The sequence below is a fragment of the Trachypithecus francoisi genome, unplaced genomic scaffold, assembly GCF_009764315.1.
Source record: "Trachypithecus francoisi isolate TF-2019V2 unplaced genomic scaffold, Tfra_2.0 Lachesis_group4, whole genome shotgun sequence".
Lineage (NCBI taxonomy): Eukaryota > Metazoa > Chordata > Mammalia > Primates > Cercopithecidae > Trachypithecus > Trachypithecus francoisi.
The window spans coordinates 94,184,192-94,208,759 of record NW_022681469.1 but is presented as its reverse complement, the minus strand read 5'-3'; the positions used below and the strand labels follow the sequence as shown (position 1 = coordinate 94,208,759).

At 40.6% G+C, this 24,568-nt stretch overlaps 1 protein-coding gene across 1 annotated transcript; it reads left to right on the top strand.

Annotated features, from left to right (window-relative positions):
- The first annotated feature begins 8,540 nt into the window (after positions 1-8,540).
- Positions 8,541-9,546, top strand: LOC117072825 (cytochrome c-like). Its single transcript, XM_033193252.1, has one exon. The coding sequence runs from the start codon at positions 8,607-8,609 to the stop codon at positions 8,922-8,924; it is 318 nt and encodes a 105-aa protein (XP_033049143.1). The 5' UTR covers positions 8,541-8,606; the 3' UTR covers positions 8,925-9,546.
- The last annotated feature ends 15,022 nt before the right edge of the window (positions 9,547-24,568 follow it).

Genomic DNA, 24,568 nt, shown 5'->3' with positions numbered 1-24,568 from the left:
TGGGAGCTCGATAGAAGTTATGGGATAGTAACCCTTAAGCAAATAATCTTTCTGTAGTGGGGCACAGGGTTAAGGTTAAACCAGATTCAGAGAAGTACCTCCTTTATAGCAGCCAACTCCAAAGAAATCTTTCCTTTACCTCCTTACTCTAAGCATTATACTAACTATTCATTGCTTGTGAATTTCTGACATATATCTCGTTTTTCTGCACAGAGCTCAGTAATGATAGAGAAACAAACGGTTCTAGGTGAAAATAAGGCAGAATGATGAGGGAGAGGAAGGGATGACAGAAAAGCTTAGTGGCTTGTATCCTAAGAAGTGTCAACAAGCACAAAACTGCAACGTTTCATTGTCTTCCACATTGCTTCCCAATCTAGCCTGATCCTTTTGAAAAGTACTGCAGCCTTGAAACTTTCAAGAGAGTATTTACAATTCATGGGAACCAACAATCTCAAAGTGTTAGGTGATGGGGGAGTAGTGTGGCTTATTATTTCCTTTAGAAAATGTCTTAAAGTACAGCTATAAATGAAATCAGTATGTTCATTTTAAAAAGCAAATGTGAAAAGTGTTGAGCTCATATGTTTATAGCTTTAAGTTCACGAAACTCTGGCTAGTAAGTTAGGGTTTTACGTGTTTTTTAAAATTAAAATTGTATTTTGATATAATTGTAGATTCTATGTATTTTTTTCATTTACAAATTCAGCATATTCCATGGGTATTTGGCACGTCCCTTTTGCCCATCATTTATTTATTTATTTTGGGGGGACAGGGTCTCACTTTGTTGCCCAGGCTCAGCCTCCTGAGTAGCTGAGACTACAGGCACAAGGCACCACACCCAGCTAATTTCTTTTCTTGTATCTTTTGTAGAGATGGGGTTTTGCCATGTTGCCCAGGATAGTCTGAAACTCCTGGGCTCAAATGATCCACCCGACTCGGCCTCCCAAAGTGCTGGGACTACAGGTGTGAGCCTGCCATCATTTAAATTGTAAAAAATTTGCTGTTCATTAGGCCCAGCTATCATAAGGAGTTATAATATTCTTGGTTTTCTTAAAAAAAAAAGACATTTGACATTTTGTGACTTTAAACGTGGGTGGGAAGATGACAAATAGTTGAATAAAGATCATTAGGAGCCATCAAAGAGGTTGAGTTAAACTCTGGGATGCGTCTTGGGGATGGGAGCAGGAATGAGGAGGAAGATTTCTTAGTAGAGCAACTGCTGAGCAGAAAGCCCTTTGCCGACTTGCCGAAGTGATTAAAAAGTGCTTCTATTCTGCTGTATGAGTGAAATGATTGCCCTTGCTCAAGATAAGGGAAAAAAGAAGATACCTAATTAGGATGAACAAAATAGGGACTTCCTGTGTGAAAATCTCCATTATTGTAACGTTTACCCTAAAAATTATATTTTTAATGAAATTTATGCTTCATGCTTCCCTCGTTGATGAAGACTTTTCCTATCATGAAACTTCTTGCTTTAATCTTGATAGGTACTTCAATTTAATTAGTGTACAATCTCTTTAGCTATACACGAGAAGTATAGCCCTTCCCAGATTACATTTTAGAGAGGTTTGCTTAACCTTTGTTAAATGCAAATTGGGAAGATTACTTGTCTGTCTGCAATGCTGAGATGTGTGTGGATAGAAGTCATATTCATAAAGAGATAGAAAGGCAGAGAGTTGGCCTGAGTTATCTTATTCAGACAAGCTTAACTTGTGTGTGTGTGTTTTTTGTTGGGGGCATGGAATTGTTCAGATGAAAAATCAGCCAGGAGCAGAACTACAAGTCCTGCATTCCATGTATAAGTTTGGAAAATTGAGTTTAAGAAGGTATTGAGTGGATGCAAAAAGGGTGAATTATGGATCATCAAGACCCCTTCTTTAATTAGCAGCCTTGGCAAGGGCCTTGGTCTGGACCCAAGGGACAAATTAGGGGACAGTTTTGTCCACAGTGAAGCCTTGTGCTCAGTCCCTTGCCACCTTCCTCTGCAGAGCCTCAACCCTCTGGGCCAATAAATAAGGTTGCCCCATCACACTCTGCAGTAGATCAGCCCCCTTTTAAATTCCCTACTGCCCCTTCTCAAGACACTGTCTTACATATAAATCAGTAATGCCCTGACATTTCTGGATGGAAGGAGAACAAAGAGTACTAATTTGAATGGTATATTAGGTATGCCACAAAAACTTTCTGGATCTCCTTCAGGAGCCTGACATTAACATTATTAAAATTCAAGCATTACTGTAAATCTGCATGCAGATCCCTAGTCTACCATTTATTACATACTCTCATACTGGAAAAGCATCAAATGTCAAAAGACATAGATCTTTTTTTTAACAATATAGAAAAGATGCATGGAAAGCATAAATCCTCATGAGAGCTGAGATTAAAATCTTTGGTCAGGAAACGATTTACAGTATTCTATGGGAATAATAATTGGTTGAAGTTGAATACTCTTCCCTTGAGTCTAACACAAAATCATTGATTGAACCCCCTTTATTTGGTAAATTGTGGAGATTCCCTGTTCATCCCACCTGGCAACCCTTGAAAGCTCACAGAACCTAAGGATGGGAAGGCTTATGAACCAAACGATCCCTCCTGATAGAGGGCATGGTGTGGGAATGAGAGGGCTCTGATGTCCTGGTAGGTCAGTCTAACACTGGGGGTATAGTAGAACTGTCCAAGCTTGTCAGCAACTGTCCAAGGACAAATACTGACATGGCTATCCTTCTTGCCTTTTTGGAGATAGGCCCACCTGAATCTCCATCTTCTGAGAAACCCCAAGCCTTGTCTGCCTTCACTGAGAACCCAATATAGACAATGCATAGTTGGAAATGACTGGCCACAAATTAGATTGTAGAGATATATTGGTGGGGTGGGGTGGCTAGTTGAGAATATGCAGAAAGCTTTTCAGAAATATTGCCTCCTAACTAGGCTTGATATCAGAGTTTATCAAGAATTCAGGGTCTCTATTGATGGATATAATTATGATTTATGTATGGCAGGTTTTTTTGTTGTTGTTGTTTTGAGACAGGGTCTTGCTCTGTTGCCCAGGCTAGAGTGTAGTGGCATGATCTCAGCTCACTGCAACCTCCCTCTCCCAGGCTCAAGCCATCCTTCCACCTCAGCCTTCCAAGTAAGGTAGCTGAGACTACAGGCACTTGCCACCATGCCTGGTTAATTTTTATTTTTGTTTTTGTTTTTGTTTTTTTTTCCTCTTTGCAGAGACAAGGATCTTGCCATGTTGCCAGGCTGGTCTCAAACTCTTGAACTCAAGTGATCCACCTTCCTCAGCCTCCCAAAGGCATGAGCCACTGTGCCCAGCCAAGCTCTCTTTAAAGATCTGTATTTTCTCTGGGGGTTTACTGTGTAATGGGTATTATGAATAACTCACATACCAGAGGTCCCACGCCTTCTGAGAGAAGAATCTACTGTCCTTTTCCCCTACAAGCTTTGAGGTGTACTCAGAAACAATGAATGAGATACACACAAGCATCACAGATGAATCTTAAAAACATGATACTGAGCAAAAATAGCTGGCAGTGAAAAAGAATGAACTGAAATGAGATTTATAGTACAATATAATTTATCTACATTAAAAACACAAACATACAACTAACGACCACATTTTATAAGAATACATGCATATCAAGCACTTCAGAGTAACATACCTAAGCAGGGAAGTGAAGGAAGCTGGAGAGGAAGAGGTCAAATGAAATAAAGTAAAATAAGCAAACATCGGCTGGGCGCAGTGACTGACACCAGTAATCCCAGCACTTTGGGAGGCTGAGGTAGGCAGATCATGAGTTCAGGAGATCAAGACCATCCTGGTTAACACGGTGAAATCCTGTCTCTACTAAAAATACAAAAGATTAGCCAGGTGTGGTGGCATGCACCTGTAGTCTCAGCTACTCAGGAGGCTCAGGCAGGAGAATCTCTTGAACCTGGGAGGCAGAGGTTGCAGTGAGCTGAGATTGCACCACTGCACTCCAGCCTGGGTGATAGAGTGAGACTCCGTCTCAAAAACAAAAACAAAAAACAAGCATTGGTCCCAATCATATTGCACCATGGACTGAGAAATATAATTTATTGACCTCTGTGCACCCGAAGGTCAAAGGCAAAAGAAGGATAAAAGAAACTTTGTAATTCCTGTGCTAGGAGTGAGGAGGGATCCCTCTGCACAGAGAAGAGTAAATGAACCCACTTAGGTTATGCTTCCTCCGCCATCCTATTCTCTACCAGGCTTCCCAGTGAAGTCTGGAGAGGAGGCCATACCCCGTGACAGGGCCAGCAAACTTCCTTTATAGAGAACCACATAGGAAATATTCTAGGCTGTGCAGACCAGGCGGTCTCTCTAGCAACTACTCAGCTCTGCTGCACTGTGGCTTAAAAGTAGCCAGAGACAATCTATAAATAAAACTTTATTTAAAAACAACAACAACAACGACAAGCAGCAGGCTGGATTTGGCCTGGGAGCTGCAATTTGCTGACCCCTGGCCTCAGGAGCTGGCTTCCCAGAGCAGAGCCTCTCAGATGATTCTGTCATTCAAAAAAAAATACATGACACATGAGGACAAATGCAAAGGCACCAAGGTTATTTACATTCAGAGATAAAGAGCCCAAGGCCCCTGGGGTCTTCCATGGTAATAGAATCTCAGACACTCAGAGCATTCACTGCCGGGTAAATAACCCATGGGCAGAGTTCACGTCGTTTTTCATTTGATCAAGTCAAGAGCATGTTTCATAAGCAAATGCAATGCTCAGGAGCTTTTCAGAGTTTGTAGTGAGTGGCATGAATTTACATTCCCAGTCTCCCAGTAGAACTGTGGAAAGGGTGCCCTCTCTGCCTTTCTCAGACATCCTGGTTAAGTCCTGGGATGTTCCTTCCAAGAACCCCCATGCTGGACAGGAAGCTGCCCAGGCAATAACTAAACCCATGCCTGCCACTTACATTTCAGGAACTTAAGACAAAAGTATAAAGCCCTCAAAACTGTAATTGCTAGATGAATAGGCCAATCAAGCCCTGTAGATTCAAGTACAACGATCATCAGTGTGATTTTCAGATAACAATAGGAAAACGTAAGCAAAATCAAGTGCCTGGGCTGCTTTTTCCTCTCCCTTGGTCTGTTCACTTCTAGTTGCTAATTATTGTCTCTAGAGGTGCCTGCTTCCCATCTTGTTGTCCAGCAAGCGTCTCAGCCTCTCTCTCATTACTGAATCCCTGGCTATTTCCCAGCAGAGGGACAGCTTCCTCTGATAGGGGAAGGACAGCCTGTACCCAGATTTAGCTGACATCTTAATTCAGTCCCGTAACAATGCCCTTATCTAAGATGATCCATTTGTTCCAAGTTAGATTTCCCAAGGCACCTCTCCCCTGCATTTTACTCAAGTCTATACTGCCACAGCCCCGATGCTCCACTCTCCTGACAAGAGGCTGTAAGGCAGAAAAGGACCCTTTTAAAGCCTGTATAAATTAGTGTCAGTCATAAAATTTACCCACCAAATTCCCCAGGAGTCCTCAGGTTAAGAGAGAGGTGAGGAGGAATCATTAGCTAGCATGCATGTCTGTTGGGGCCCATCAAGATTTCAGCTCCAGGTTCTGTACCTCCTGATCATGACAGGGAGGGAGTTCTTCAAGCTGACTTCAGGAAAAAAAATTAACAAAGTCTCCATGGACCTATTATTCCCATAGCTGGTTGTAAATCCAGAATATTGAGATATTGAAACTTGCTCACGAATGAAATACATTTTGTTAATTTCCCCCTAAGTCATAGGAAATTGTCCTCAGTAGGGTTAACTTTACCTGATTTGAAAGTTTATTGTTAGTTGAAAATGCTGAAATGTTAATCTGACTGCATATGTTCCTACAAGTAAATGTTACCTCAGTAATTCAAAATGATGCTAAAAATGTTCATCTTTGCTCACCCATATGAAGCTTTGGGTACCCGATAATGACTACAACATTTGCATCTTCTGCATTTGCTGGGATGAAAGGAATGACTAACATAATTACCGAGTTTCCTGTCTTCTCTCTCTCTCTCTCTGCTCCTTTCTATCTCTCTCTCTCTCAAGGTCAACCATTGCTGTCGTTTTCTCAATTCTGCAACTTTGCCTTCTTTTTTTGTAGCAGTTCCGATATCTGGACACTCCAAGCTAAACCCATATGTCCCCTTTTAATCTTTGTAAACCTGCATTTCACTGAGAAGGAAAAACAAGTGTTCCTCCTCCTTTCCAGGCACAAAGGTGACAGAGGCTCAGGAGAGAAACAGAAAGACACAGAATTCCTTCCAGTTCTGGTGAACACTCTGGGCATTTTTTTTTAAAGGGGTGATCAACTGACTTTTAATTCATAACAATATAGATGGCTAACATTGAGTGCTTACTGTATATCAGGTACTGTGCCAATCACTCGGTATTTTATCGTCACAACAGCCCAGTGCAAGAGACAATCACTGAATGCCTTTTTTATGTGGGGAAACAGAGGTATAGATAAGGGACTAGCCCAGGACACACAGCTAACAGAAGGGGTGGAAGCTGAAACCTGGCCCCTACTTTCAGCCTCTGTACTACAGCAGCAAAAGGAACAGAGGAGGATACCCTCCACAGTCTGGCCACTTTTGGTTATATAACTTCTTAAGGGATACCAGTCCTCATCATCCCATGTAGGATTTATTCAGTGCAAATTTAAAATGCCTGGTAGATTAATCTGGCAGCCAACACCTTATCACCTGCCTACCACGATCGTGAAATCAGTCCCTGACTGTATATAAACTCAGGTTATTCATAGCTGAGGAAAATTATGAATATATGTGATTCATGTATGTAACTGTTAAAAGTATTACTGTAATGCCCTTTTCCTATCTTTAATCTTGTCTAAAGTGTTATCACTAGGGGCTTTTTGATGTCTGCCACTTAATCTCTTAGAATAGAGTTTTGTTTTTTCTGATTAAGTGTGCATATTGCATAAATCCATAGTTTAATAGAGACTGCATATGTTTTTGACATTTTTTTAAGATAAATGTTTGTGACTAGTCTGATAAAAAGATGCCACTCACCTCTTCAATGAGATGCTTTTTTGGACTATTTTTCGTGGTGTCTATTGGGAGTAATGATGCATGTACGAAATGGCTTGGCTGAGTGGGAGTTGAAGAACTGCTTTTGGAACAATGCAAAACTAACTATCCTAAATATGCTCCAAACTGAAAACCTGGGCTCACTGGCACTTTTCTCTAATGGAGGTAATTATCCAAAGACAAACACACACACCAACAAAACCCTGGAACAACAGTGGTTAAGACCCCACCTCTATTTAGAGTTCTCAAAGGACCAGATGCTGTACTAAGCCATCAACACATGTGAAGTGGTTCCTGTAGATCTGGTACTCTATCATACCCACTTAACCGATGAGAAAACTGAGGTATAGAGAGACAAATCATACAGCTAGAGCCAAGATTTAGACAGATTCCATTCACTTGTTAGTTCTCTGAATCACCATGATGCTCAGTCAAGTGACACAACCTCAGCTGCTACGGGGACCTGCAGGCAATTTGAGTGAGGTCAGCTGGTGCAAGAAAATGGGGGAGTGGTGGGGCTGTAGCAAATGGAGAGAGCCTAACCTAATGAAAGAGAGGGTGCTACTCACATCTGGCAGGCAAGCAGGCCCAGGGCAGCCAGATCTTTTGATTATCCACAGCAGCCAAAAATCTAGAGTTCAACGAGAAACCTTCCAATTTTTAAATGTTGGCATATAATTTTATAGAATCCTTTTGCATGTCAACAGCGCATACTTATAGTTCATGCTGAGCCCATGGGCTGCTGTCTTCCACCTCTACTACTCTGGCTCCCACCACATAGAGCCTCGGCTGCAATGTACTTGTTCTTAAATGTTACCTTCTCCATGGAAGTGCTCCTGGGTTCTGAGCTCTACTTCTTGATTCAGCTTTGTGAGCACATGCTGTTGAAGCCTGGAGGAGTGGGTGAATCCACCCGGATCAGTGCCCCATACTGCACTTTACATGTTCAAGTGCCAATTGCCTCTTCAAGCTTTCCTGTACTCTCTCTACTGGGACTTAATACCTTCTTTGCCTGAGTTCTCGTGAAACCATGAACTGTAGTTGGTTGTATTACATCTCCCTCTTACCTAGCACATTTCTGCTTGCTTTCTATTACAGTCTGTTGGCCTATTTCTCCCTATTACAGTCTAGAGGCCTGTTAGAGTCAGCCTCTTGGAGACGGACCCAGAGTCTTATAAATTACCCCATTTTTCCTGCCTTCCTCCAAGGCTGAGATCATTTCTTAATAGGTTCACCTTAAATATTTATTGAATTAAACATAAAAAGTGCAGTATTCGTAAAGCTTATGTTTGTATTACTGTGAGATAGGAGATAAGTTCATTTGCTTTAATAAAGACCTAAACATGCGAGCCGCACCTGGTTAGAGGCAGAGCTGTGGGCGGCGCGCACTCGCTAGCGACCGAGACCCACGCGGGGAGCCTCTGAGTGGAGCCCACGCTGGGTGGGAGGGCCGGGAGTGAGGACCCTGGACTGTGGTCAGACCGAGCCGGGCGAGTAACGGCTTGAGGTGCGGCGGAGCCCTAACTAGGGACAGAATTAAATATGGGTGATGTTGAGAAAGGCAAGAAGATTTTTATTATGAAGTGTTCCCAGTGCCACACCGTTGAAAAGGGAGGCAAGCACAAGACTGGGCCAAATCTCCATGGTCTCTTCGGGCGGAAGACAGGTCAGGCCCCTGGATACTCTTACACAGCCGCCAATAAGAACAAAGGCATCACCTGGGGAGAGGATACACTGATGGAGTATTTGGAGAATCCCACGAAGTACATCCCTGGAACAAAAATGATCTTTGTCGGCATTAAGAAGAAGGAAGAAAGGGCAGACTTGATAGCTTATCTCAAAAAAGCTACTAATGAGTAATAATTGGCCACTGCCTTATTTATTACCAAATGTCTCATGACTTTTTTATGTGTACCATACTTTAATAGATCTCATACACCAGAATTCAGATCATGAATGACTGACAGAATATTTTGTGGGCAGTCCTGATTTAAAACTAAGACTGGCTTGTGGTTAAATGAATATGTTCAGTTTTTGAATTTTAATAGTAATTCCAATTTGGTAAATGCTATCACTGTTTACCCCTTCTAAAGATATGATTAGACTTTGTTAGTAATGTTCAACTTTTCACAAAGATGGTGAGTGCCATCTTAAAACTTACTGGAGATTGGTTTTATATTTAGATTTATATAGCTGGTTATGTGAATATATTTAAATACTGGGGAAATTCCTTCACTGTCTCAGAACCAAGCAAGATTCACCTGTGTTTTGTGTTCATTTGCCTCTTAAAGGCAAGGGTTGAAGATAAATAAGGTAGCAATGTCTAGAGTTTTGGCCTTAATGATGCCAATCTAATTATAATTCCCTGTATTTAAAATGGTTCCTTTTACTTATTGAAAAGCATTTTAGTATGGTTTATGTGTAATATTAAAGATTATTCAACACTTCTCACATCTTACAAATCTATAAGGTCACATGCTTTTAAAATAGTAGCAAGTTAAACTTCACTCTTAAATTCTTTACAATCTAAGTCAAACTAAGTTATAATTTAGGATTGTCTTTAAACAGCCATTCAGAAACATAAAACTGTAGAACTGTGTATTTGTGATTGGGAATGGTGCTTTTGCCAACTTAAAAGGATTAAAGTAGCAGAGATATACACAAATTTTAAATTATGTGTGATCGCCAAGACTAAAGATAATTAAAAAGAAAACCACAGATCATGAAAAAAAAAAAAAAAAGACCTAAACATTCAGTTACTTTGCCTCTGCAAAACTCAGTTTTCTCATCTATTAAGTATTAATTATTTAATACCCAAGTAAAAGAATCACTTAATTGATGTGGACTGCTTAGCACAGCACTTGATGCATAAGAGGCACTCAGTAGAGGTTAGTTCTTGCTGTTATTGAACTTTCACAAATCATACATGAGATTTAGTAGAGTAGGACCAAGAGTCACCAAACACCAGGGGGTCTTATTACAGATGGTCCTCACATCATGGATTGGGGTCTTCAGGAACTCATAAAAGGTTTCTTTCAACTTAAGACAACAGCTACAGTTCTGTATGTATTTTTACTGTCAACGCTAATTGTTTATTTGAACCTAGTTAATACATATTTTTTCTTTCATCACAGAAATATGCATGAATCTAAATATGCATGAATCTAAATCTAAATGCATGAATGAATGTGCTAATTGCTCTCTGTTATGGACTGAATTGTATCCCTCCCAAAATTGATATATTGAACTCCTAACCCCCAGTGCCTCTGAATGTGACTGTATTTGGAAATGGAGTCTTTAAAGAGGTAATTAAGGTTAAATGAGGTCGTATGGGTGGGCCCCAATCCAATCTGATAGCTGTCTATAGAAGAAGAGGAAATTTGGACATACATAGAAACACTAGGGTAAGGGTCATGTGAGGAGATGGTGAGAAGGTGGTCATTGACAAGCCAGGGAGAGTGACTTCCGGAGAAATCAAAACCTGCTGACACCTTAATCTGTACTTTTAGCATCCAGAACTATGAGAAAATAAATTTCTGTTGCTTAAGTCAGCCCATCTGTAATATTTTGTTATATAGGGAAGGAAAAAAATCCTTTTCTTTCTACCCCTCCAAGCTCTCAGCTGTACCCCCATAGCAAAAGACAGAATAACAAGAGAAAAACATTTTATTTATAATATATAAATATTTATGTTTTATGAAAGAGGAACGCTCATAAGGAAATGACCCCCCAAAAGCAGTTAGAATTGAATGCTTGTATACTGAATTGGACAAAGAGTAGTAAATTATAAAAAGGTGGTAAGACAAAGGGACTGAGAAGAGGGTAGTTAATCATAGAGAAATGGCTAGGAAGATAACAGCCAGTTTAAGAAGGTTTGTTTGTGCCGATTTCTCTCAGCTTTAACTTCCGGTCCTTGAGGATAAGAATGTTACTTTCCTTCTGGTATAGGGAGGACAGTTTTCATGTGGGAGTTTTATCTCCTGCTTTCAGGAAGAAAAAGGGGAGGGCCAGAGAGCCCTTCTTGTACTCGCTGGTTTTTGAAATGTCTTTAGCTTAAAATAATCCTTATGCCCAAGGGGCATATTGTGGCGTGGCACATTCTGCTGTCCACAAACAATTACACCTTTCTTCCTTTGGACCTTAGCCTGTTTTCAGTCATGCAAATTCAGAAAATTGGAAGTGGGTATCTGCCAGAAGTAAATGGGAGAGAAATATACTTTGGAGAAAGAGCATGTTTCTCCCTGCCTTAACTCTGACTCCTAGCCTGATACCTAGTGGATTTTCTGAGGAAGACCTGTGTGGTAGATCCCGTCAGTGTCCTGTCCATATCCCTTTGGGGCCCCATCTCTGTAGCATATCCCAGCTAGACTTTAAACTGCCAGCATCACATCTCTGCATGTGGAAGAATTTTTTTCTGGTGGTTGAAACCTGCTCTACCAGTGCTCAGAGCAGGCTGGATGTGCCAGAGAATTGATGCCCAATGACAGATGGGCGTGGAATATAAACACCTCAGCTCCCCCCACCCTCAAATGGGGTAGCTCTGATAAACCTACAATGGCTTCCAGTGTTCTCTAGCAGGGTTAAGCTTCATTTACCCAAGTTGTAACTTTCTTAATAATGAACCTTTTATTGGCTTCCCTCTCTAATCATGCTGAAGTTGCCCACTCTTCTATTGGTGTTCTTAGGAGCACCTCCCAAGTAAACTACTAGCTCTGAAATTCTTATTTCAGGGTGTGAAAAGGCTGGAGGAACTAGAACTAAGAAACCTGCTTTCTGGCTGCCAATATATGTACACGAACTTCCATTTTAAAGATGCTGTTCTTGGCTGGGTGCAGTGGCTCATGCCTGTAATCCCAGCACTTTGGGGGGCCGAGGAGGGTGGATCACTTGAGCTCAGGAGTTCAAGAGCAGCCTGGGCAGCACGGCAAAACCCCATCTCTACTAAAAATACAAAAATATAGCACGCCAGTGGTCCCAGCTATTCGGGAGGCAGTGGTAGGAGGTTTGCTTGAGCCCAGGGGTCAGGGGTAGGGTGCGGAGGTTATAGGGTTATAGTGAGCCATGATTGTGTCACTGCATTCCAGCCTAGGTGACAGAGCGAGACCCTGCCTAAAAATAATTTTTAAAAAAATAAAAAATAGAAAGAAAAAGGATGCGGCTGTTGCTCCTGCTGTTTCTACTTATAATGAGTTGATACACTGTACTGTGTTCTTTCTATAGTAAGTAGTCTATCCTCTGGTGAACTCTTGTAGCCTCTACCTACAGGGAAGGGTGCTCTGACAGTCCTGTTCTTTGCCTCATGTAAATATCTTTGCCTCAAATCCACCACTCTGCATTTTGTCTTCTATAAACATGAAAGCCTAATCCCTTCAATGCCTATTGACTTCCATTAGCTCATACTCTTGCATCATATCTATATTTTGGGTAAATGTGTTTGCATCAGTGTTGTATGATTTTAATATGTTGTCTTGTGGCTGAACCATATATTTCCTTATGGAGCTGCTGCAATAACTTTTGTGAAGTTTGGTTTGTCCAGGGATTGACTCTGTCACTGGACTGTGATAGACAACACTTCTTAGGAGTGATACAAGCAGTCCTATGTGTGCAGTAAAGCTCTGGCTAAGCATCACTGCCCCTCAACCTGTTCTCCTTTGAGTTTGACATAGTGAGTGTCAGAAGGTTTAGGTCTTCTCAGAGACCACTCAGAACAATGCTATGGATGCTCCAAGTTAGGTAACTTTTAGCATTCTGGGCTACCTTAACCCTCTGCAAACTGTTCACACCCAAGCCCTGGAGTTTTGGAATGAGGACAGCTCTGGGTGAAACCTCCAGAGAAGTGCATTAGTGAAACCTAACCTGACCATGCATTTAACCTCCTCAGAGGTTTTGCCAGGAAGATCACTCATCTTTGCCTCTTCTGGAAAGGTTTTATCACAGAAGCTGTCTCTGTTGTGTCTTTTGTGAATCTCTTATATTAGTGTGTAAATCCTAAGAAGTATTGCCGGCTTAGGGGATTTACAGGAAAGGTTCAGGGCTCCACCATCTTAGTTTTTAATCAGCAGTTAGTGCTGCATGGCCTTCACCATAGGGATAAAAGCCAGAACCACAATTAAAGGACTGTGGCAGACTCACTCTGTGTATCTCAGGCAATCTATTTGCCTTCTGCTCATTTGCCAGTAAAAAGGAAATAAAAGTGCGTGTTACTCTGTTATTCTCACTCTAATAATTCAGAAAAGCCTATGCATTGATTAAAATATTATATGGAGGGAAGATTTCAAATAGGCCCCGGGTAAATCTACTAACCCATGTAAATCCAGCTATTACATTTGAATGGACTTCCTTTGAAGTAGGCCATTCTGTGAAAAGATAAGGGTCTTAATCCTGTCTGTCTTTGAAACATGTTCAGTAGGATAATTTCACCTATCAATCTGTTGAGGTATTAGTTTGGACCTGATGCAAAAGGAGTCAGCAGTGAATGGTGAAGCACAAAATTCCTTGCTCAGTTTTCCAGAGTTTGTTTTCTAAAATTTAAAAGTACTTGTTTGTTTTTGTTTGATTTTAATGATGTCAAATGAGTCTGTTGACACTGAGGATTTGATATGATCTTATTATTCTTGACAAAAGCACTGAACACCAGGACTGCATTGGACAGCTTGTGAAGAGCGAGTTATCACCTTCGCCTGAATCCTTCTTTCATCTCCTCTGTCCCATATCATCATCTTCTGGGATTTTTGCTTCAGTAGGTCTCAGCTCTGCCTTACCTTTCCGTTCCTGTTTTGGCTATTTTGTAGCCTAGGTTGTTTCATAGCCTGTCACTGTTATACTTCCAAGTTGTCCTGATCTTAGTTCTTAATATTCCAGGTAACTCTGCCTCCTGTTTCCTGATGTTCTATAAATATTGATTATTTGATTACAAGGCATGATCGATGATTAAACCAGAAAGAAAAAAAAAAAAAAGAACACTAAATATTGATATCTTCCTTTAGGCAAAATCGGCATCATATTTAGTTTGATTCTGTAGATATCTAATGCGGACCAACAGTGAGATTTTCAAGCACATAAGACCCATTGCAGGAAGCTGTCAAAATTGTCCAGGGAAAATAAATAATTAATCTTTCTTTTTCTTTTTATTTTCTTTCTCTCTTTCTTTCTTTCTTTTTTTTTTTTTTTTTTTTTTTTTTTGAGATGGAATCTCGCTCTGTTGCCCAGGCTGGAGTGCAGTGGCGTGATCTTGGCTCACTGCAACCTTCACCTCCTGGGTTCAAGGGATTCACCTGCTTCAGCCTCCCGAGTAGCTGGGAGTACAGGCGCCCGTCACCGTGCCTGGCTAATTTTTGTATTTTTTTTTTTTTTAGTAGAGATGGGGTTTCACCATGTTGGCCAGGTTGGTCTTGAACTCCTGATCTCAGGTGATCTACTACTTCGGCCTCCCAGAGTGCTGGGATTACAGGCATGAACCACTGTGCCCCGCCAAGAATTAGTCATTTTTAAAGCACAATCATAAAGTAGATTTCAAGCAAGGCAGTTTCAATTATTTAGAACCCTGAGTAGCTATTCAAGGCTATTAATATGCAAACTCAAAGGCAGAAAGGCTAGAAAAGCAACATCTCTGTCCTCTTGTTAGGGACTGAAATTTTATGAGGATTACCTGTTGTCATGGCAGAAAATTCATCCAAATGCATACCCGTCAGTAACTATAAGGAGCCGTGAATTCTCTAGTAAATGCTCCAGAAGACAGCCACAAAATGCTGCCATCCCATCTGTTTTTCTTCTCATGGAGGATCTGTGCTGCCTTAGAAAGACAAATGCAAAATTCAGACAAAAAATAAAGTTTCCTCCTACAAATGTTTTATTTGGGTATTTTCTCCCCTCCCATTTTACCTCTGGCGTCTGATCCTGTGCTGATTGTTTCTTCTTCAGGGTATTTTTAAGATTTGAGCATAAACAGATGTGTTGGAATTCCATTAGAATTGTCCTTTCCCAAAATGACTGCCTCCAATCCCTCCCAAAATCCCCTTGCCAGAAGATATTGGTCCACCTCACAAACACTGGTGTGGAATGTGACCTTTGCTCATTTTCAGGTTTGTGTCTTTTGGTGGTGGTGGGGAATGTCCATTTCTACTAGTTAGATATCCTCTAAGATAAAGAGCAGTCCTTTGCATTGTAGTTGAATTCACAATAAACGCCTCGTATTGTAAACGAGGCAGCTTACATCTGTCTTGTTTTTGGTCTGTCTATACATGCTCACATTTAGGAAGTTAGGCTCTGCCCCAAGTACTGTAGGTCTTAGAAGATTTCCTTATTAGACTGCTTACTTTGAAAGTCTGATGAAGCCTGTATATTTTCACCAGAAAAGTACACAGGCATTTTTCATGTAAGGAGGCTCCCAGAGCCTGTAAAGCCTATGGACTCCAGACTGAAAAGAATGATGAAGATAATCTCTAACACACTTATACTGACTGTGCCAGCTCCATTCTAAGTGCTTGACAAATAATGACCCATTTATTCCCACAATGATTCTGTGAGGCAGCTCCTAAAATCATTCCAATTTTACAAATGAGAGAACTGATTCCAAAGATGTGGCCCATTAAACATCTCATGACTGGTCAAAGGCAGAAGGAGGATTTGAATCCAGCCAGTATGGCTCCAGAGACCACCATACAATAGCGCTGCTCATTTATAATTAGAAACTGTAAGGAAATATGGTAACAAAGAAGGGAAATAAGATAAAACAACAACATTTCCAAGCCTTTTCTATGATTGCATGGACCCTTGAATTTATTTCATATTCTATTCTAATGTCTACACTATAGAGACCTAAAAATGTATCTTGTCCATATACCCTGAGAAAAACTTAAAACTTTACAAACACTAAGTCCCGAGTCTCCTGTTTAAATAAGTACAAAATTCTATTTTTGCCATTATACAAAGTATCTGAAAGAATGTTGCAATCTACATATTAGAAAAGTTAAACTATCAGTTTTTATCTGGAATCATATAATTACAGATCCATGTAATGCCCACTATGCAGAAAACTATTCTATAAAGTAATATTCAGAAAGGATGACACCAGTCCCCAAAAAGTTTACAACCAAAGAGGAGTCAAAGATAACGAATATGCAGATACCCCAGGGGACTAGCTCTCTCTGAATGGACTGGAGAACTGAGTCAAACTCTCTCAGTCTTAACCATGAAGGTTTTGACATTTCACCTGGAATAAACAGAAATTTTATGACTAACATCTTTTCCCACTTTTTTTTTTTTTTTTTCCGAGACAGAGTCTCACTTTGTTGCCCAGGCTGGAGTGCAGTGATATGATCTTGGCTCACTGCAGCCTCTGCCTCCCAAGCTCAAATGATCCTCCCACCTCAGCCTCCTGAGTAGCTGGGACTACAAGTGCATGCCAGCACACCTGGCTAATTTTTGTATTTTTAGTAGAGATAGGGTTTCACCATGTTGGCCAGGCTGATCTCAAACTCCTGACCTCAATAATCCACCCACCTAGGCCTCCCAAAGTTCTGGGAGCCACTCATAGGCGTGAGCCACTGTGCCCAGCCAGGTTTTCCCATTTCTGAATGAATGGACATAATAGAGCACCTGAAGATAACAGAGTCAGCTCTGTTAATAGCAATTAGGAATTATTATCCCTTCAAGTGTCTCTTCCTTTAACCCTCCCTCTCTAGGGACCCGGTTGTAGAGACAGAATCAGAAGAGTGTCACATTTAAATTTTCAAAAAGAAAGTTATTCATTGCTCTTCTTACCAATATTACCTCTTTCAAGTAGGTTTATTTATAAACAAAGCATTTACATAAGCTTTAGTGTTTCACTTTATTGGGCTTGCTATGAAGCTGAAGAACAGGAAAACAAATTTGGGAGATTGACCAAAACCATTCACAGAGTTTGTGTGCTTGTAAAAACATATGCAAATTTCATATGAATATCCAATAAATGTGTATGTATGTGTGTTTGCAGATAACTTTGATTAAATATTCATTGTGGATTCTTTTTTTCATTTCCACCACTTCTGAACATAGAAGAGGTGAGATTTATTAATAGCCACTGACACTTATGCATATTCTGAGGGTTAACAGGGTTAACTATCATAGGCATTCATAGGCATCGTTTAGCCTTCAGAACCACCTGAAGGTTGGATTTTATTATCTCTGTTTTACAGATAAGGAAATAGGCTCAGAGAGGTGAATTGTTTGGCTAAAGTCACAGAGCTAATAAATCATAAATGTAAGACTTGATTCAGGGTTTTCAACTCCATGTCCAATGTCTGTTCAACTTCCCTACAAGTGTATTTAGACTATAAAGGATGAAAAAGTTATATTTTGATGATTGGCAGTAAACAAGGTGCTTCAAGAATAACCCATCAGAAGATTTGGAGTTTGCCTAGAGTGGAGAATACGTGGCAAAGGAAAGTTGATGAAAATCATATCTGGACCATGGTTCATTCATCAGGTTATATGGCCTCCCTGGGACTCACGGGGAATTAAATAACTACAGCACCACCAATATGGAGACAACATGATGCCAAAAAGAGCACTGGCTATAGTTTACAAGCCACCTCACTGATTAGAGTCTTTGCACATATTTTGTCTAATCTTCTCAACAACCTGGTTGTACAGGTGTTAGAACAGAAGGCAGAAGCTCAGACCAAGTAACTTGAGGGCACATACCTAGAAGGTGGAAAGACCTGGTTTTGAACCTAGGCCTATCTGATGCCAGAGCATGGGTGTTCTATTTTACCACTCTAGGTCTGCAGAGTACCCACCTTTGAGGAAGCCACTAGTTCTGTGTCAGGATAAAAGTGATATTAGCTCCATGAAGGTAGCTGGGAAGTGGGGAAGGCAGAAAGCTTTTCAGCCTGTTCAGATCTCCCTCCTTTCCTAGTATCAGAGATATTTTTTTTTAACCATGCCCTATAATAGCAGTTCTCAAATTTTTTGGTCTCAAGACCCCTCTACACTCTTAAATTATATAGAACCCCAAACACCTTTTATCTACATGGGTTACAGCTGTATCTATGACTGCTTATCATATTAAACTTTAAAACTGAGACATTTCTTCAAAATATTTATTTAATAAATGAACTGATTATGTGTTGTTATAAATATGTTTTATGAAAAATAACTGTTTTCCAAAACCAAACAAAATTTAGTGAGAGGGCTGGCATTGTTTTACATTTTTGCTAATTTCTTTAAATGTCTGGCTTAAGAGAAGCAGCTAGATTCTCGTATCTGGTCCTACACTCTATCTTTTGCCACATCCAACATCTTTAGCCTCTGGAAAACACCAATGTATACTTACGAGAGAATGAGAGAAAAGGGGGAAAGTAACATTTTAGTATTATTAGGACCCTTGGGAAACCCCTGAAACGATTCTCACTGTCTGAGAATCCCTGCCCTATAGTATGTACTAGGGCCAGTGAAATAACTGAATCTTTGATTAGAAAGGACATTACAGGTCATTTAGTCCAATCCTTCATCTGATGAAACAAAATCCCATCAAATCCTGCCTAAGCTTCCCATTTTGCAAGGACGGGGACCACTCCAGGTTCAAAAGGACTTTAAATGGATAGAAAAACCCTTATGTTGAGAAGAAACTTTTTTCTCTATAGTTTCCCACTTTGGTCTTAACTCTGCATCGAATGAGTCCAATTCTTTTTCAACATATTCAAAATATTTGAAAACAACTCTCTTGTCATTCCTTGAGTGCTGTCATCTTCTCTAAGCTAAAGGCTTCTTTATGTTTAAGAACTTGGGACACCTTCTGCTGCTCTCGGTGTACTTCGGCCCAGATTTATATTTTCTGATCAAGATCTTCAAAAGCCAATCTGAGCTCATGTAATGTAACCTCTAAGACAGGTTTGCTCACAGCTCATTCTGTATTTAGCTTGGATCAATGCTACAAATGCTTAACATTCACAGAGGAAAAGCATATTCTTAAAGGTTTCTAATTTCTGTGTGGGCATGACTTTGAATCCTTGTTTCCTTTTCCACTCTCTTCTCTCCTATTTTCCTGGTTCAGGCCCTGATTTATCCAGGGCATCATTTCATTTGCCCCTTCTCTTTCAATCCTCTAAAAAAGGCAGTGCTATCTGTGCAGAGCTTTAAAGTTTGCAAACAGTGTTACAACCACCACTTCATTTAATTAGTACAGAAATTCTGTACACAGAATGCACTGACACAAATAGCAAAAGAAAGCACAGAAGAAGCTTCCATGAACTTGATCTTATGGATGACCATTTTAATACTTCATGCCTGGGATCCTGTAACCTGCTTTGCCGGCTGCCCAGCTTTCAGTGTCTCCCTATTCTAAAGCACTTTACATATTGATGCTAAAATCATCTTCCTTCCCTGCTGATCTGAACATGCCACCATCTGGTGTCCATTTATAGCCTCCCATCACCCATGGGATAATGTACTTTCCTACAACCTCAGAGACTCTGCATCTGCTGAGACCTCTGTCTTGCTTTCCTTAACTTAGGATTGCAGTGTTTAGCTAGTCATGATTTTGTTCATTTATTTGTTCATCCACCCAGCATTCATTCATGCATGCATTTATTTGCTTATAATCTACTATATGGTAGCCACTGTATTAGATGCTAGAGGAAAATACAAAAAAGAATAATTTCTGCCCTCAAAGGGTTTATAATCTTGCATTGGTGAAATGGGCAAATCTGACTTAATTCAAATGCAGAGATAGACTATGATAACACAGGTGGTAAACATGGAATCATGATTTTAGGTAGACACAGGTTTACCACGGAAGGATTAATCCCAAATGGAAAGAACAGAGAGGGCTTCTAGGAGGAGATACTGTTTGATCTGTGTAAAGATGAGTAGATTTCCACAAGCACAGAAGGGACAAGATTGTCTTGGCTTTCTTGCTGTCTGTTGGTTAAGGTAGTTCTCTTATCACCCTTTTCCTCTGTCTTCTTGGGCATTCAACCATACAGATTTTTTTTTTTTTTTTCAAAATCTATTAAAGGGCCTGGTGAATTTGCACAATCGACTTTGTAAAAGAAATTTCCAGGATGGTAGTAGTATATAGCATATGAAATGGCATGAACAGACATACTTTTTTTTTTTTAAGATTATTAGTGAATGAGTAGAAGATGAACTTATAGGGAGGAACCCCCATCTGGCACCCATGCCTGTCAGCCACTGCCTCTGGCTGGGGCCACCAATGCAAATAATATGAAGAAGGTTTATCATCCCCAAGGGGGATATTTGCATGATGCATAGTGCGTGATGTACTACAAAAATAATAGCACAGTGTCGCACAGGTTTGTCATGAACAGTCTGATAGCAGATAGTTACATTTATGATTCTTGAAAACAGAAATAAAATGAATAAGGCTTAACATTTTTAGGTTGGAAACATGTTTCCTTATTTTGCTACATTTCTCTCAATTGCATATTCATTCCATAAGAAAACATAAAAATAGAGTTAGTATCAAGTACTCAAACTGTTCTGTCTGGCATTCTCAGCAGAGGTAGCACGGGAAGACTTGGGTTTCTCCTGTAAGGATCTGCTTTTTGCTCTCTTAAAATTAAATGAGAGAAACCACAAAAATTAAATGAGAGAAGCCACAAGAGTCACTGCCTGAAATTCCAAACAACTGGGGATGGAAAGTCACCTGCAGCATGTTCTTCAAGCTTATCAAGGACAGTGTCCCTGCTACTTCCCTATTCCCTGAGCACCCTGGTCTAGCTCCACTGTTTACCATCATGATTTTGAACACTGGCATCTCTCTCTCTCCAGTCCTTTCTCTTCAGTTCTAGCTCATCTCCTCTTCTTGCTGGTTGAAGTTTCATCTGGGCACCCTTTAGTTTACTTGGTATAACTGCCATATATATATATATATATAAAACTAAACCCTCAAAATCAGCTTAGTCCTTGGGAAGGTTGTGTTCATATTTAATCCATTTTGGTGATTACATGCTGGAGGGTTGGCAGGGTTGAATAGGGAGACGAAATTATATGCAAGTTTTCTGTTTTTGAGAGCTGTTAAACCAATGCACAACATCTTGAATGGGGGTAAATTTAAAAATGGGAGACGTTGGGAAGAGATGGATTCCAAAGAGGACTCATCAAAGTCCTAACAGCTGTGGTGTTGGGAGACTCATTAGCTGATGTGCATTCTATACATTTATCAGAAGACAGGTAGGCAGGGCATGGAACAAGGGAAAGACCAGCTCACAGGTGGTTTCCTTGGCATTCTTAGTAATTATACAAGAACACAAAAATTAAATGAGAGAAGCCATAAGAGTCAGTGCCCCAAATTCCATACAATGGGGGATGGAAGGTCACCTGCAGCATGTTCTTCAAGCTTAGCAAGGGACAGAGTGTCCCCACTTCTCCTCTATCCCTTGAGCACCCTGGTCTAGCTCTACTGTTTACCATTGTGATTTTGAACACATGGCTAGCAGGGAAGAGAAGATGGAGCCGCTATCTTGAACATGTCTAGACCCTATGTCCTGCTGGCATTGACTCGTACAAACTCCCAGCTTGCTTGTCTCTCTCCAGTCCTTTCTTTTCAGTTCTAGCTCACCTCCTTCTCTTGCTGGTGGGAATTTCATCTGAGCACCCTTTAGTTGGTATAACTGCTATATAAAATGAAACCCTCAAAACCAGTTTCCCCTACCTCTTTGACTTCTCTAAATCTGGAGCCATTTAAAACAATTTTTATTTTTAAAAATAGGTAATATATTCCCATATTCTAAAAAACAAAAACATATAAAAAGGGGTACATGAAAAATCTCCCACCTTTCCTTTCCCCACATGCCCAATTCCAATGACTTGAAAAAGTTTCCAGAGTTTCTTCATTCACGCACAAAAATGAATATGAATTTCCATCCTTTTCATTCACAATGGAGTATGTTCTTCACATTTTTCGAGCCATGGGTCCTGGTCATCTATGGTTATGTAACAAATACCTCTAGACTTAGTGGCTTCATACACTTTATCATCTCTCACAGTTTGGTGGGTTGACGGGGCTTAGCTAGGTAGTTCTTTCTTGAGCTCCTTACCTATGGTTGCATTCAGACATGACTAGTACAGAAGTCATCTGAAGGCTCAGCTGGACTGTGTTCAAAGTAGCTCCCAAATTGGCAGGAATTCATGTTGGTTGTTTACTGGGAGCTCAGCTGCCAGATCACCTCTACAGGGCTTCCATGTGGCTTGGGCTTCTCCCTGCAAGGAGTCTAGGTTCTGAGTAGGCACATCCCAAGACCAAGCAATCCAAGACAGCAGGAAGTGGAAGCTGCCAGGCCAACCAAGGGCTATTTACAGAACAGGTGAAGTCACCTCTATTTATTCTATTGGCCAAATCATTCATAAGTGAAACGGCTACACGGTCTGGGGTATATATCCGGGGTTCATCCTCTTGTGCCAGGAAAATTTAGGACACGAACACACATGAGGGGTTTAGGAGTGGAGGTTTAATAGCAGGAGAGAAGAGAGAGAAAAATTGCTCTCTCTATAGGGGGGTGGGGGGTGCTCTTCCCAGCAGAAAAGACTGACTGGCGGTGGATGTGCCGGATTTGATAGTTTGGCTTGAGGGGGCAGTGTCTGATTTACCTAGGGCTCACAGATTGGTTCAATCAGGTGTGATGTTTACACAGCATGTGGGGAAGACTGGTCACCCCATGTGAATCTTATTATGCAAATGAATTCTTCCTTTGGCCTGCGCCATCTTGTCTGCTCCTCACTGTACACATGGCTAGGAGAAAAGGGAAGATGGAGCCGCCATCTTGAACATGTTTAGACTCTAGTTCCTGCTGGCATTCACCCGTGCAAGCTCCCAGCTTGCTTGTCTGTATCTGCAGCTCGACTTTACAGGCTGCTCTTTGTTGGAAAATGATTTGGTACTGCTTTTTCATTATAAAGGAAAGTCTTACCAAGGACTCCCATACCCTCACTATTTGCCTAAGTGATTTCCTCTTAACTCCTCTATCACAAAGTCTGCTTAAATTCAAAGGGATGGAGAAAGAAACTCTATCTCTTTATGGGGGAGTGGCAAGATCACATTGCAGAAGAGCTTGGGAGATAGGAGATGCTGAACTGTCCATTTTTGGACAATACAATCCACAACACCATCTGAAGTATTTTTCTACTGCTCCGATGCCCGAGGAGCCTTCTTTTGTACTGTCTAACATCTAACCCCTCATTTCTGTTTCCATTGCCACAATGAATTCAGGCCCTCATCACTTTGTAGCTAGCTCATTGTCAGAGCTATCTTCCTGTTCTCCAATTCCCCTATCCTGCCAATAGCCCTTAAAATTTGTGTTTTCTCACATGGGTCTTTACACACACTTTGACTTTGATAGTCTCATTCTCTTAAGTAAAATTCAAAAACTCTGGTACCCCATCCTCTAGGAAAAATTGCAAATGGCTGGCAAGTGATCTCGTTGACTTCTGTGGTTTGGCACAAATATGATTTACATTGAAACATTTTTTTTTTGGTCAGGTGCAGTGGCCCACGCCTGTAATCCTAGCACTTTGGGAGGCCAAGGCAGGTGGATGATGAGGTCAGGAGATCAAGACCACCCTGGCCAATATGGTGAGACCCCATCTCTACTAAAAATACAAAAATTAGCTGGGTGTGGTGGTGCATGCCTATAATCCCAGCTACTCGGGAGGCTGAGGCATGAGAATTGCTTGAACCCAGGAGGTAGAGTTTGCAGTGAGCCAAGATCGTGCCACTGCACTCCAGCCTGGCGACAGAGCAAGATTCCATCTCAAAAAAAAATTATTATTCTTATGGGTAAATCATAGTTGTACATATTTATGTGGTCCATGTGACATTTTGATACAGGCATAGAATATGTAATGAGCGAATCAGGGACATTGGGCTATCCATCACCTGAAGCATTGATCATTTCTTTGTGTTAGGAACATTCCAATTCCACTCCTTTAGTTATTAAAAAATATACAGTAAGTTATTTTTAACTATAGTCACCCTGTTGTGCTACCAGCAGTAGATCTTATTCATTCTAATGTATTTTTATATGATTTACATTTTTATAAGCTTTCATACTGCAAAATTAGATTTTGTATAGAAACCTAGATTAAGCTGTTTGAAAAACTTAGTTCTCATATATGAAATAATTCAATTATTCAACTCATGTGTTCTAGATACTGAACAAAGGAGGAAAGAAGCCCTGTCCTTATGGCATACACATTTTAGTCATAGGGAGGCAGACAATAGGCAAAGTAAATAAGTAAAATATATGGAATATGGATGGTGGTAAGCTCTGTGGGGCGTTGGGAAGGGAATGAAGACAGGAATGGATAGAAAAGACTGCAATTTAAAATCACATGGTCATGGAAGGCCTCACTGAAATGGTAACATTTGAATTTAAAAACTGAAGACGTTGAGAGAAATGTGGATTTCTAGAACTGCACTATCCAATATGGTAGCCACTAGCCATATGCTGCTATCTAAATTTATATGAATTAAAATTAAACAAAGTTAAAAATTCAGTTCCTCA